The 14,528-nt window shown below is 46.5% G+C and overlaps 1 protein-coding gene across 3 annotated transcripts in view; it reads right to left on the reverse strand.

Moving 5' to 3' along the window:
• The window catches only part of zcchc2 (zinc finger, CCHC domain containing 2), a 16,829-nt gene extending 2,701 nt beyond the window's left edge, over positions 1-14,128 (reverse strand). Inside the window, exons 1-13 of one of the 3 annotated variants that reach the window (XR_011077771.1) lie at positions 13,106-14,128; positions 10,313-10,433; positions 9,703-9,773; positions 9,299-9,370; positions 8,551-8,651; positions 6,356-6,459; positions 5,168-5,230; positions 4,694-4,754; positions 4,085-4,205; positions 2,630-2,700; positions 2,408-2,478; positions 1,966-2,082; positions 1-1,866 (exon numbers count right to left, since the gene is read on the reverse strand). The exon at positions 1-1,866 is cut by the window's left edge and continues 334 nt beyond it. Coding sequence is in view for 2 of the 3 variants with exons in the window: in XM_068581638.1 (XP_068437739.1) it covers positions 328-1,866; positions 1,966-2,082; positions 2,408-2,478; positions 2,630-2,700; positions 4,085-4,205; positions 4,694-4,754; positions 5,168-5,230; positions 6,356-6,459; positions 8,551-8,651; positions 9,299-9,370; positions 9,703-9,773; positions 10,313-10,433; positions 13,106-13,909 (3,316 nt within the window). In the remaining variant the exon portion in view is untranslated. The remainder of the gene's footprint in view (positions 1,867-1,965; positions 2,083-2,407; positions 2,479-2,629; positions 2,701-4,084; positions 4,206-4,693; positions 4,755-5,167; positions 5,231-6,355; positions 6,460-8,550; positions 8,652-9,298; positions 9,371-9,702; positions 9,774-10,312; positions 10,434-13,105) is intronic. The other 2 variants (XM_068581639.1, XM_068581638.1) reach the window with 2 other exon arrangements.
• Between the last annotated feature and the right edge of the window lie 400 nt (positions 14,129-14,528).

Below are 14,528 nucleotides of genomic sequence, written 5' to 3' on the forward strand. Positions count from 1 at the left end.
GCGGCATCCCTAAACCTTCTTACGGGACCTGAAACTGTTCCCTAGTCTATGTGAGCTTGCTTGCTGCCGTGTTTTTTTTCCCCCGTCTCTTGGAAGATAACGCGTTAGTATTCTGGTGCAATGTTAATGTTCCAGTGGCATGACTTCTCCTCTGGCCAAATAAACCAAACGGAAGGAGGTGAAATACACTTGGTGAGCATGAGGCCTAACTCTTCAGTGTGAATGTTGGACTGTGATCAATGACTGCTGTGGGGCGGAGCGAGGGGTTCTGGAGAAAAGCCCGCTAAGGGGTCCTCTGTTTCTCTCTGTTCCGTGTAGCTGCACTACCTTGCTGCGTGGAGTCTATGGAGGGTTGGTTGCAGTCCTGAGCGTAGTGGCCACTCACTCCACAGTTATAACAGGACACATTCCCGCTCTTCTTATTGACTCCGCCTCCCCCCAGCGCAGCGGCCGGCAGCATCCCTAGGGGGTTCGGGTACACGTGCTGGTAGACGCGCTGGCAGAACGACGCCGCCGGCGCCGCCATCTGCTGCTGGAGGTTGTAGTTTGCGGCCGCGACGGCTGCCGCCGCCGCCGCAGCCTGGGTGCCCAGCATGTGCGACGGCAAGTCCGCGTGACTGTGGGTGTGCAGGGGGCCGTAGGGAGACGGGTGCGCAGGGGGCGGAGCCGCGGGGAAGAAGGGAGGCAGCGTGCCGGCGCCGTTGGCCTGGTGAGGGGGCTGCGTTTGTGTCAGGAAGCTGTTGCTGCAGAGGCTCGTGAGCTGGAAGAGAGGCGGTGGCACGCTGAACACCTGGCGCGCTGCCGCCATCTGGTGGGAGAAGAACAGCGGGGCCTGGCACCCGGGAGCACCGCCGACCCCGCTGTTGTTACTGATGCTGCCGCGGCCGCCGCAGTTGTTGTGACACCCGCAGGTGCTGCAGCCCATCGGCTGCTGCTGCTGCTGCTGCTGCTGCTGCTGCTGCTGGGGGGCAAACTGAAGCGGCATCGGGTTGCCGGAGACCACAGGGCCACTCCCACAAGACGCACTGCTGTTGCTGTAGGACGTACAGTCGCTGTGCGCCGTGCTGCGGGTGAGCGCCGGGCTGGGGCTGGGGGCGGGGCCAGGGGTGTGGGTGGGCACAGCTGGAGGAACAGCTGCTTGCACCTGTCCGTGAGATGCCGCAGGTGCTCCTGCGGCGGGCAAGCCGGAGGCGGGAACCGGGGACAGCGCGTAGGGAGACGGCAAGCCGGACGGTAACGTGAAGCCCGGGTGCTTGGCATGTGGAGGCTCCACGTGAGGCAGAGAGGAGTAAGGGTCTTGGCAGGGCTGGAGAGGAGAAGAGAAGGATGTCGGGCCAGGAGACATGATACTAAGGGCTCTTACGGGAGCCTGGTGGGACGCCTGCGGGGCAGCGGGGTTAGAAGCACTCCCTGGACTTCCATCAGCGCCACCTTGGCTGTGGGTCATAGCGGTTTTGAACCTCTGAACCAGAGGCTGCGCAGCAGGACTTCCTGAAGGGTGGAGGCCGAGGGGTGGAATGCCAAAGCTCGGGAGGACATCCCTCTTCTCCGGGTCTCCCACAACTCCAGGGCCTGGGGCAGCTGGAGGCATCTGCATCATCAGGGTCCCGGGCGAGGGCTTCCCATCGGGCGCCATACTTTGGAGTGGTAGTGGAGAGTCAGGGGCCCCGTTAGGGAGGACGTAGGGCAGAGAATGCATGGCCGAGAGAGGGGGGAACGCTGTGCCGGTCTCCGGGCAGAGCGGCTCTGCCTGGGCCTGCCGGACTTTGGAAGACAGTTCCCCCGTCACCGTTGCATCAGTCTGGTGGCTGAAGAACATGTCAGGGCCTCGACCTTTGCTTGAGTCATCAGAGTGGCTGTCTGTATCTAACAGAAACAAGACAAGGTCAGCATGGTGCACACCATGGACATTCATTCCTCGAGTGTACTTTGTACATAGTGTGTGGGAGTATGAGTGCGTGTTACCTTTGTTGTTGTCATCCTCACTGTCCAGGCTCTCTGGTCTCAGGTGTTGAGGGCTGGATGGAGAGCTGTAGCTTTCTGATGAGGTTTCACCAGAGGTCTCCGGACCGGAACCTCCATCTGCAACGACACGTGTGTTAGACTGCTGACATCAGGCCACAGAGCATTGCATGTGGAACCGAGTACTGTTGTGTACAGCAGCACGGACCTGCGTGGTGTGTTCAGCGACACTGTAAAGTTGACACACGACAACAGATACCACAAAGTCGTGGCGTGGCGTTAGTAATCTGGCACTTTGTTGTACCAATAACGTGTCGTGAGTTTCACGTTATACTCTGAGACGCAGAATGCAACCACTATGAAGCGCAGTGTATAGGTTGGACTAATCAGACTGCTTGGTGGGCAGAAGCACACACACACATTGTTTTGAGCAACAGAGACTCACCTTGCCTCTGCGGGGACAGAGCGAGCACCAACCTGCCGTTGCCTACGAAGGCAGCACCCTTCCCCTGGTCCCTAACAGAAGACATAAGGGACAGAGCAATGTCAACACACACACACACAGAATGGAGTCCTGCCACTGTAACAGCAGCAGGTTAGACATCAGGATACTAGACCTTTATATTTGACAGTCTAGCCCTTGTAGCATTGAAGCTGTGAGTCATACCTGTCTGTGGGCGGGCCTCTGCTCTTGGTAGTAGAGCATGGGGCGCTTCTCTTCTCCGGGTCCTTCTGCTGCTGAGGGCGAGGACACAAGTTTCAGCCTTAAACACAACGTCACATGTTGAGTAGCGCTCCGTCATGTAGAAAACACACTATGGTGTCAGTCACTAAAGCAAACAGGAAAGATGCTCAGCTCCAAGCAAATGAAAAGACAATGGTGGATCATCACTAAAGACTTTGTTTTTTACAGGTATATTAACACTACACATTTCTACAATAAAATTGGAAAATTAAAACATTATATAACGGTTATGTGTAACGTTAGTTCAATCCAGAAATCCCAGAGCGGAGCGTCAGTGTAAAAAGGAAAGAGAGACACTGTACAGTATATCTCTGTATGCTGCACATTGTTCATGTTCATAAAGACCCATTCCCCTGATGATACAACTGAATTGTGAACATAAAACTAGTTTAATAGTAAGAAAACTGTCAAAATGAAGCACAATTTAATCTGCAAGATTGTGTATAATAACCATTGGAACGCCAGCGAGGACTCTTATCCCATTAGTACAGATTCTTAGTGTTTTATTACCTTCCACAATATGATATCATTTAACTAAATAGTCTGCTTCACACCACATTTGCATTGAGCAGGAGGACAGCATACATCAATGTGTACGTTAATAAACATTCATGGAGTAACAGCCAGCTGATAACTGAGGAGCGCTGCTGCTGAGCTTTACAGTCCAGTTAATCATTAAACTCACACTGCTGCTGTTACATGAGGAACCACTCAAACATCTGGACCCAGACCTGAACCCCAAACCATCACAATTTAACAAGTTGGAATTATTTCTCTTGAGCTTCTTTCTTTCTTATTGGTGTGTTTATTTGTAAATGGAGATTAGAACTTTGAAGCACTGCAAACATTTGTACTTATACAAATAAACCATCACTGAAGAAACTATTGTCCATATTGGACAACCCTCTCCACCAGCTCCTGCAGGGTCAGCGGAGCACTTTCTCCAAAAGACTCATCACGCTCCGCTGCCACAAGGACCGCTACAGGAGAACATTCCTGCCCACGGCAATCAGACTATACAATAATTTACCTCTGGCCAGATCTGTGGATTAATTTTTACTGTACAATATATGCTTTTTATTTTTTACACAATATATTTTATTTAATTTCCGTTACATCTTATTTCATATCTGAATACACTCTGTATATATACATATTTCGTGTGTGTGTGTGTGTGTGTGTGTGTGTGTGTGTGTGTGTGTGTGTGTGTGTGTGTGTGTGTGTGTGTGTGTGTGTGTGTGTGTGTGTGTGTGTGTGTATATATATATATATTCTATTTCTGTATATATCTGCCATCCCTGCTCTTCTTTAATTACTTATCTGGTGTGTTTAGTTTATTCCATCCATCTATCCATCCATCCATCCATAAACCCTCACCTGTTCCGCCTCCTGGCCGCTCCTCAGAGGACAGCTCTTCCTCCTCTCGGCTGGACCATTGAGCTCTGTAGCGTGGCCCCCCCTCCGACTGTCCCCCTGGGGGCCCCTGGCACCAGAGAGACTGGTGGAGAGAAAAGGAATTGTCCCTGTAAGATGCTAAATGGACTGTACTTGTAGAGATCTTTTCGAGTCTTCAATCCACTCAAAGCTCTTTAACACTACTCGTCATCGTTCACCCGTTCATACACTGATGGGAGGGGCTAAGGTTCCACCTGTCCATCAGGAGTAGCTAACATTCATACACACATTCACACACTGTAGGCAAAGCTAGGGAGCAGTTTGGGGTTAAGAGTCTTGCCCAAGGACACACTGACATGGGCTACCGGAGCCAAGGATCGAACCACCAACCCTTTGATTCACCACAGTCGCCTGCAAGAGCGTTATCAAATCATAAAGAATGCCTCAGCATGTTGTGCTGCCATTACTAAACTTACTTTGCTCAGTCTAAACCCTGGTCAACATGTTTAACTCATGTACAACTGCATGAGGAGTCCTGTTAGGATGGACTGGAGCGGTGTAGGCTGGTTTCATAGCACAAAGTCTACCAACCTTTGACCTGGACTCTTGGTCCCGAGCTTCTTCTTGTGCCCCTGAGCGTACGACTCCATATCTGAGAGAACACGACAAAACACCATCACAACATGTACAAAAAATGGAGATGCTTTTTTCCCCCCTTTATTAGTGGGATCGATTCATCAGCATGGAATCCATTGTTGACAAATGAAGTCAAATTTCGAGAAATAGAATAATTTGGCTTTATTGATATATCTGTTATATAAACCTCGACACAAGCAGCATACTTGCTATACATGGTATAGTCAAAGCATCTGTTCAAGTAAGACATTGATCATATTTTAATATTATAACCATACATTTAACACCAAAGCAATGCAATCAATTGTTAAAGCAGAGATTTCTTGTAAAATAAAGTCAGGTGTCCTTTTTTTTATTTGTCCTTGTATGAAAGGAGACAAACAGGGAAAGACCAGTATATTTCTGAATAAAGAACATGAGTCCTCTCACCTTCCTCCTGACTGGATGCATCAGAACAGTCTCCTTGGTAGGCTTCACTCAGCTGGCAGTTGCCTTACAGAGGAAAACATTCATTTGACAACAGAAACCATACAACGCACCTTTTCAGGCAAAATTGTGATCCTGGGCGGTTATTTAAATGGACTTGATGTTTTGGACACATTTGTTGCTGTAGATGTATGGCAGTAATGTGTTAGATACATATATCTGTATAGTGGATATTGATGATCAACAAAATGCCTTGTCTGCTCGATGTCATCAGTAAATACTTGAATGAATGAAAAGTACTTTATTAATCACCAAGGAGAATTTTTAAAATTACTACTTAATTATTGAATAAACATATTGTAGGTATTTCAGCATTGGATTTGTCATCGTGAAACACAAATGACTAGCTCAGGAACCAGATGTGTCTGGGCACTATTCAGACCCTAATGACAGCCTACTTCATATTTCTGCAAAGACAACTTAATAAATACCTCTGAAAGAGACCCGTGACCAACAGAGGACATGGTGCAGTCTACAGTAGACGTCTACAGACCACAGAACAGCTTCAGTCTAGAGACTTTATTAAAAGGTGCCGTTTCAAAAAAGTAGACTTGCTTCACACACGTTTTAAGTGAAGAAACAAACAAACAAACAAACAAACAAACAAACAGTCTCCCCTTTTCCACTTTGCAGCGCGGCACGACTCAAACGGACCTTGCTGCTCGACTATTGACAGCTCTGAATGGCATCTGGTACTTGGCATTTACTTTGGCATCACCTTTGTCGAGGACAGAAGACGCTGGTGTTAAAACACTGCAGACCACTGATTGGCCAAAGTCAGTAGACTTGCAGCGTGCGCGACACAGCGTCACTTGTCCTGCACAAACCTGCCATTAGTCAATAGCCGAGCTACAGCCAATAGGACAGCCTTTTATTTTTGGATTTCCTAAACAACGAGGCAGACCTTAAAGCCACCACAACGTGGCTGGTTGCCAATAAAAAGGATCCAACCAGAGCGGTGTGGTTATGAAGATTTTGTCACGAGGGTTTTGCTCAACAGCCCCAGATAAGAACCTGCCCTACAAGGACTATCTGCAGTGGAAAGCATCTGGATGTGTCCAGGCATGTCTATAAGCTAAAAGAAGAGTCGAGTGGAGCATTGAGTGGGAGCGAGACACGTCTGATACTCACATCTGCAGCAGGTTGGGTTTGTAGAGTAACTGGAGTCACAATTAAAGAAGCTGCAGACCTTTCTGGTCTGTCTGAAGACGGGAGGAGCAGACAGGAACCTCTCCCTAAAAGGCAGAGGGGGGGTTACAGGTTACAGAACATTCAGAGCTGACATACATGTGGCTGCCTTCATTCAGCACACCGCCACTCATCCGTCTGCTGACACAAGGGGCAACATGTTTCATAACTTTAGTATACTTCTGGGTTATTAATTGTTCAGTAATAAACCTGTACACATTTTAAATCAGTATCTCTCACATCTGTTGGCAGGGCTTCTCACATGCCCTTATACCCTGACATTTTACGTCGAAATGTTTTTTCTTGTCACGTGCATAAGTCTCTCAAATGTGGGACTTTCAAGGTTAAAATTACAATCTAGATGGTTTTTTTTCTCTCTTTTACACATATTTGTGTTGTATGTATAAAAAGGAGGAATCTCGTAAAAATCACATTATAACAAAACTAGTTTTATTCCAAAAAGCCTACTTAGGGATCAGTGGACCTAAACATGTTTTTCACAGTATTATTGTATTGTTCTTTGGCCTCCAGAGGGCAGCCACAGCCAGCAGAGATGTGACAACAGCTTATATTCACACTTTCACTTTCCACTAAATGAAACTCATAGCCACGGTGGTGTGTGTGTGTGTGTGTGTGTGTGTGTGTGTTGGCATTGAAAAATCTGCCTTAGCCTTCACAAACATATTGCTTTTGCGTCCCTATAATTTTATTTAAAATGATACGAAAGTCTGCATGGAAACAGTTAAATAATCTTAAAGCGTTGTTGTTTCTGACAAACTTTTAACTATTAAAGTATCAGTAAACCTGTGTAAACGGTTGAAGACGAGGTTGCGATGTGTCATCTGCATCAGGAGTGAATCTGAACTCGAGAGCAGAGACATTAAGGGACGTGATTCAATTCGGATAAAGGGACATGCCCATGCTGTTTGGACCAAACAGGAAGTCAGTCTTTGCAGTTTGACCTGCTGATGCTAACTCACAGATCAGCTGTTGTGGGAGTGACCAGCAGTGATCAGCAGTGACCGACAGCTCATAGAGGCTCCTTTAAAACCCTTATGATCCTGATCGCTCCTTTGAAACCCTTATGATCCTGATCACTTTTTTGAAACCCTTATGATCCTGATCGCTTTTTTGAAACCCTTATGATCCTGATCGCTTTTTTGAAACCCTTATGATCTTGATCGCTCCTTTAAAAACCCTTATGATCCTGATCGCTCCTTTAAAAACCCTTATGATCCTGATCGCTCCTTTAAAAACCCTTATGATCCTGATCGCTCCTTTAAAACCCTTATGATCCTGATCGTTCCTTCTTGGAGTCACACCTCAGTCCACAAGGTCAGACTTTGAAACCCTGCATGTAGATCAGCAGTCAGTTCTCATCTCATGATTTGTGCGCATTGTTGCCATTCGTAAAACTCACTACCAATATAGAATGTGTGCATAAATAACACTAACTGTTTGACAACCAAAAGCTCAGTCCTTTGGCCATGATGCAATCTCAGTGTTATTGTAAATCTTTGGGGAGTTTCATGCATCAACTTCAGTTGTTCTAGGTGAGAATAATGCCATTTAAATTCAGGTCACAAATGTTTGGCAAAGTCTCAATAAAGATATCATACGTCACAATATAGCAGGTTTCCTGGTGATTCAATAAATAACATTATGTATATAGCACAAAGTCGGTGGTTCGATAGTGGATATAAATACATATTGTTGTCCGCTCCTATGGGAATTAAATACTTGACAATGAAAAGCATTTTCTCAATTTATTCAAGACCGTTCAAAAAGGAACATAACCGCTTCAGGTGAAATCATAAAAAAAAGATACATTTATAGACACAAACTTAAATCTGAGTTTGATCAATTGTTTTTCAGAAATGGGAGTTTGTATGTGCACGTAACCATGTGCACATATGTAAATCTATGATGATCAGATTAATGTGTATCACCACATCTCAATGGGATTCAGTTGAAGAGCAGCCAGCACTAAATTAACCCACACATTTTTTCAAGTTACTCTTCTGTTACTAAAGCCAGATTCATCGTTCTGAAATGTTAATATTGATCAAATGAGGTAAACGGTTGTTGCATAATTTCCCCACTACTTGCCCCGTGAGGTGCACATGTGGGTGAGGTACCTGAGGTTCTTCTCCAGCTCCCTGCTCTCGTTGCGCCCCCCCTGGTTCAGAAGCCTCAGGATGCCCTTCTCAAAAGACTCGGAACACTTGTCCTTAGGAAGCTGCGGGAGGAAACAAATACAGCAGTCTGCAAAACTACAGAAGAAAGCCAGCGCTGTCAACTCTGTGTGTGTGTGTGTGTGTGTGTGTGTGTGTGTGTGTGTGTGTGTGTGTGTGTGTGTGTGTGTGTGTGTGTGTGTGTGTGTGTGTGTGTGTGTGTGTGTGTGTGTGTGTGTAATGAAACTATTGGTCATTTTCACATAAAGGCTGCCAGAAGAGTGTGACGTGAACCGGCAAACAAAAGCATCCCCTTGTGAGACAACAGGAAATGACTTGTTCACTACAGCATGCACTCACAATATCTGGTGGGTCACGTGGATGAAAATGATGCTCCAAAGTGTTTTTGGACTAAATAATAAAAATTAAATCAAGTCAACCCGTTTCTATGACATAGTATTTTCTCATTCATTTTCATGATCCAAGCCCACATTGTCCCATTGCTAGTCAGGTAGCATGAGCTGGAGAAAGTTCAGAGGTTTCTCATACAGTAAAACTCTGTTGTGGAAATTATCAACAAACAAAATGTATTTATAGTTATATGGAATCCTGAATTGCAGTCCTAGTTAGAGTAGTGTGACTGTCAAGGACCCATAACTGTCATTGTACCGCGTGGGAACAAGGAGAAGAAGAGGTAGTAGTAGTAGTATACCTTCAGAAGGAAGTTCTCCAGCTCCAGATGTGTTTTGCTCACTCTGCTGGAGGAAGAGTCGGACCACTTCACCTGAAACACATGCAGGACATTCTCAAGTTTTGGTGACCAGGTGTTGAGACGACAGATGTGTGTAACCCCTCCACCCACCCATCCACACACACACACATAGGAATGAAGAACACGAACAAAACACAAGGTTAGAATTGTCATCCATATGATGAAGGGAATGCTCTTTCCATTTCCCGTTGCATTTTTCATGTCATGTTTGAGACTTAGAAATTTGTACTTTACTCAAATGTCAAAGAACTTTTACTACTTTCCACAAAACACATGCTATAACACAGTATTTGGCATCACATAATACTATATAGCTCACTGTGAACACCAGATCCAGAACCTACCTCAAAGTTATACTCCTTGTCCACTCTGGTGCGAGAGATGCCCCTCAGCACAATGCCCTCTATGTGCACCGCTGCAACCACAATGAGAGGGACGGAACCGTTAGGAATATTATTCGAAAATATCAACTTTACTAAAAATATGATGCGGGTCTGCTGTATATGTTGCTGTGACATATGAAAATGTCATGTCACTTTGTCCTGGACAAAATAATCAATATATGAACAATGCTATCCAGATAATCGTCAACATGTGCTTAAAGCTCTTAAAATGCCACTAGAAACACACTGGAATCACTTAACCTTACATTTAGTCAACAAAACACTTGTTTTTAGTGAACATCCTGTTGAGTAAAAAGCAAACCGATGAAAGTGAAATAATCCTAAATCATACTTATAGAAAGAATACATTGAAACAACATTGTGTGACTCTGTTCTTTCTAAGTAAGAGGGCAATTCCTGTTTTTAAAAATAAAATTAAAATCATGCTCCATTCATCACTTCCCTAACTGTGGCTGCTTGTTTAGTCTGGCAAGTATTTGTCCCCTGCACAGTGCGTACACAGAGACTGCTTAGAGTAAATCAAGCAGGTTATCATCATTATAATCACCACCTTCTCTTTGTGCAGCCCATCGGCTGGAGCGCCGGCTCTGGCAGGGCGGGTGGGCTGCTGTACATTCCCCCAAACCCAGCACGGGCGAGGGCAGGTAATCTCCCTTCTGACCCGTCAGCTCCTGGAGACCAGAAATACAAGACGTTAGTGTACGTACTGCTTTAGTTTCACAGGTTTTACATTTAGCTTGGAAACACGCTGCAGAAATGCCCCATCCCTTTATGTTTTGCAGAACCTATAGCAGCAGTAACAACCATATAATTTATACATGGAAGTAGTTGTGCCCAAGCATAACAGGTTATTTTGGGCACAGTGCCAACTTGGATCATCTACATCAAGAGGGTCTTTTCTTTTAGTTTCCACGGAACGTATTGTGAAAGGTCATGAGGAGTGTAAAAACTGAGATACTATCCAAACATATTCAGATATATGGCAGCTTGCCAAAAACTGTTGTAACATTTTGTTCTTGCATACACAAAGACTAGGATTAAACGACCCAAAGTAAATCTAATAATTTCCGGTAAGTTGAATCTCCTAAACAATATTAACACCGACACAAACCCACTTTAGATGTCGAGTAGCACAAAACAGTGATCGTTGCATGTCACACAAACACAAAAGGAAACACGGAGCTACAACGTCCAGTTAACTGATCCGGGCATGACAGACGTTATGAGAAACAAAGAATCTCTCTCTCTCTCTCTCTCTCTCTCTCTCTCTCTCTCTCTCTCTCTCTCTCTCTCTCTCTCTCTCTCTCTCTCTCTCTCTCTCTCTCTCTCTCTCTCTCTCTCTCTCTCTCTCTCTCTCTCTCTCTCTCTCTCTCTCTCTCTCTCTCTCTCTCTCTCTCTCTCTCTCTCTCTCTCTCTCTCTCTCTCTCTCTCTCTCTCTCTCTCTCTCTCTCTCTCTCTCTCTCTCTCTCTCTCCACACCTGTCAGCGCCACAGTGCAGAGACAGTACAGCCCTTGAAAACTGCCATGTGTGATTTCAGTAAGCGCAGCGCATCCCCGGCCGGGCCTCCAAGTGTTGTCAGACCCATTGAATCTTTAGCAGAGTCAGAATGATGGTAAATGGACTGTGCTCTTGTCTCTCAACCACTCAAAGCTCTTTAACACCACATGACGTCATTCATTCATTCATTCATTCATTCATTCATTCATTCATACACTGATGACAGGGGGCTGCCATGCACGGTGCCACCTGCCCATCACGACTAAACTTCACAGAGACAGCTACAGCTATGGGAGCCATTTGGGGTTAAGTGTCTTCCCCAAGGACACGTCGACGTGGACTGAAGGAGCCGGGGATCCAATTGGATTCAGACTGAAAGACGACGCGCTCGACAACTGAGACACAGACGCCCAAGTTGTAGCAACTGGCTCGTCGTTTAAAAAGGTCAACGTTACGAGGAGATGGGTACAAGAGATGGGGTTAAGTCCAGCACCAACATCGACCATTTCAGTAAACACTTAGCTACTTTCAATCATCGCAATACTCCCACCACAGAAGATCTGGTCAGAAGATCTATAATCCATCCTTTGCCTCAAAGACATACAGTACAGTGGTCGTGTGCATGATTTCACACTAGGTTTCAACAGACTAGGGTTTCATTCCTTTCCACAGATGAATAACCCTGACCTGAAGAACAGAAGCAGAAGTTAGTTGGGAACTAGGTTGAAAAAAAACAGGATAACTCTAAGATCTCTATGGACAACGGGTGACGACTGGCAGAAGTACGCAGACATTATCTCATGGCGACAAAGATACAAAGTGCTTCAATCATGAGTAACACCATGTAGTTTTTTTCAATTTTGTGACAGAGTTATGATTGGAATTCTGTTTCATCTCCACCCTCCATCCATCCTCTTGGGCAACATTTTGATTATGTCTTCATAAACTGTCAAGCATTGCTCTAAGCCCAGATTCCAGGGGCCTGTTGAAAAAATAATACAGTTATCTGGTTATTAAACGCAAAAGGCAGAACCCTGTAGAAGACAGAACACGCACTGGACGAACAAAGAGTTAGAGATAAAAGCTTAAGAAAGGAAACTCTGTTCAGATTTCCTATGCTAACAAGCCAGCTCGCATCTACATCTATGGTTTTTAGTAGATACACATGTTACAATTCTCAGGCTTCAAAACATGTGATCAAATGACAAACAGGTAAGAAAAGTGTAGGAAAGAGCTTCGTCCAGTAAATTAAGTCACCATTTGCATGGCAGATGACCTTGGACGTCAACTTCATTACTGCCGACAGAAACAGAAAAGTCACAGCTGCATGACAACAACAGTCAACCACAACAAGCCTTCTCTACAAAACAATCAGCACCCGCTGCTGCGGTCCGGTTTGCTCACATGCCTCAGACACCAGTGACGTGTCTAACGTGTTTAATAAGGAGCCACAAGTGGCTTCATTACACTCCTGCTGCAGCATGGCCAGCTGGGACATGTAGTCCGGAGCTGCGGGCTGTTAGATAACAGACAACACCGCCTCACCGCGCGTTTAGCGTTTCCTGGAGCGAGCGGTAACGGCTAGCGCTGACGGTCCCTCAGAGCTTATGACGGAGGACAAGACGAGTAAACATGGCATACGTACTTAGCACAATCGGCCACTCACTGAACAAAGACTTATTATTATTATTATTATTAGACAATTCACTGCGAATACGTGATTGACTTAAACCGTGACGCGGCTATGCTAACGTTACAGACACGAACACAGGTTCAAGTAGAGCTGCTTTTCATCGAGCTTAGCTTAGCATGTAGCGGAACTCCCGGCGGTGCGCTGCTCGTTACCGTTATCTGGGCGTTTATTCGGAGTCGGCTGAGGCGCCTCTCCTCCTCCTTTATAGCGAGCTCTATTTTGTCAAGCTGTCCGCGGACCATCTCCCGCTGGTGGAAGTGGAAAGCCGGGTGTAGTGAGGCCATGGCGAAGAGCAGCGCCAGCTGCTCTAGGGGTCCCGTGTTCGTTTCGTTGGCGGAGAAGCCGCAGGTCTGCTGCGACCTCCCGTACACGTTCCCATCCCGACACGGTGGGCGGAACGGGTGGTGGCGAGGCTCCCCGAACGCAGGGAGGGAGTAGTCGTAGTTTTTGTAGAACAAGGCCGGATCTACATGGCTCAGTATCCGAAAAAGTATTCCAGCACATTCCCTGCTGTCAGAACCGAGTAGAGAGAGGCAGACCAGGAGTTTGGACCTCACCACTGGGTCGACAACGTCCGTTAAAAGCCCCAAGTCGCTCGGACTATTTGCCCGAAATTCAAAGTCTCTTAAGACGTGGTAATCTTTCCTTGCGAGGTCTTCTAAGTAGGATCCCAAAAAGCGGAGCTCCAGCGGTTGGCACATATGTAGCAGCCCGCACATGAACTCGATTCGCTTAGCGGGGTTTAGATGGAGGCCAAACCACTCAAACACAGTCTCCTTATCCAGCTGGGATGGATACACACTGGCTCGGGGCGACTCATCCAGTCCGTCGGACATTGAAGCAGGAGGTACCGCCCTGGGAATATGTTGGGGCTCCGACAGATCCAATGAGTTGTCTTCGGCCGTTTCGTCGCCTCCTTCCTCGCCCATTTTCATCGGTAGCTTCATTTTCAGCATTATCAGCGCTGCGAGAGAGCCTTCACACTGTAAATACCGCCCCGCAGGGCATTCCCGACCGCGGACAGCGTCCCGTAGTGCTGAAAGAGAGGCGGGCTGTCAGTCGGGGTGTAGTGCTGGTACTACTCGCTAACGCTCGTCACCTGGCGCTGCGAGAGCGCTGCATGGATGTTTACTGCGTTAGCATCGGGTTAGCATGGGGGCTTTAGCCCTTTTCCTGCGTTCCGTTCTTGTTCTACTCTTCATTTCCGGCAGAGTGGCCATGCAAGGAAAGCACGGTGCTGCCATCGCGCGACTGTTGGCGGACTCGCGGAAGCAGAAGGCTCCTTGGCCTTACTCAAGATGTGTTCTGGTCCCAAAAAGGCAGAGTTTTCACATTTGGTTTGATTGTAAAACTTTTTGTTACAGTGAACAACCGGAGAAACCTCGTTAGCAAAACCAGCAGAGGGGGTGACGTCCTTAAGTAAGCTACTTTTCCTGTTGCAGAACGACGTACTAGTCGGCTTCCTCCCGGTCAAACTCCCGACTACATTGCGTACTTGGTATTGAGAAAGGCCTTGTGTTAATATGACTAGTCCACCGTCTTTTCTATCCATCTTTCTGTTCCAAGCATTCAGCG

The sequence above is a fragment of the Clinocottus analis genome, unplaced genomic scaffold (genome assembly GCF_023055335.1).
Source record: "Clinocottus analis isolate CAN_PGR_092001 unplaced genomic scaffold, fCliAna1.0.p SCAF_18, whole genome shotgun sequence".
In the NCBI taxonomy this organism is placed as follows: Eukaryota; Metazoa; Chordata; class Actinopteri; order Perciformes; family Cottidae; genus Clinocottus; species Clinocottus analis.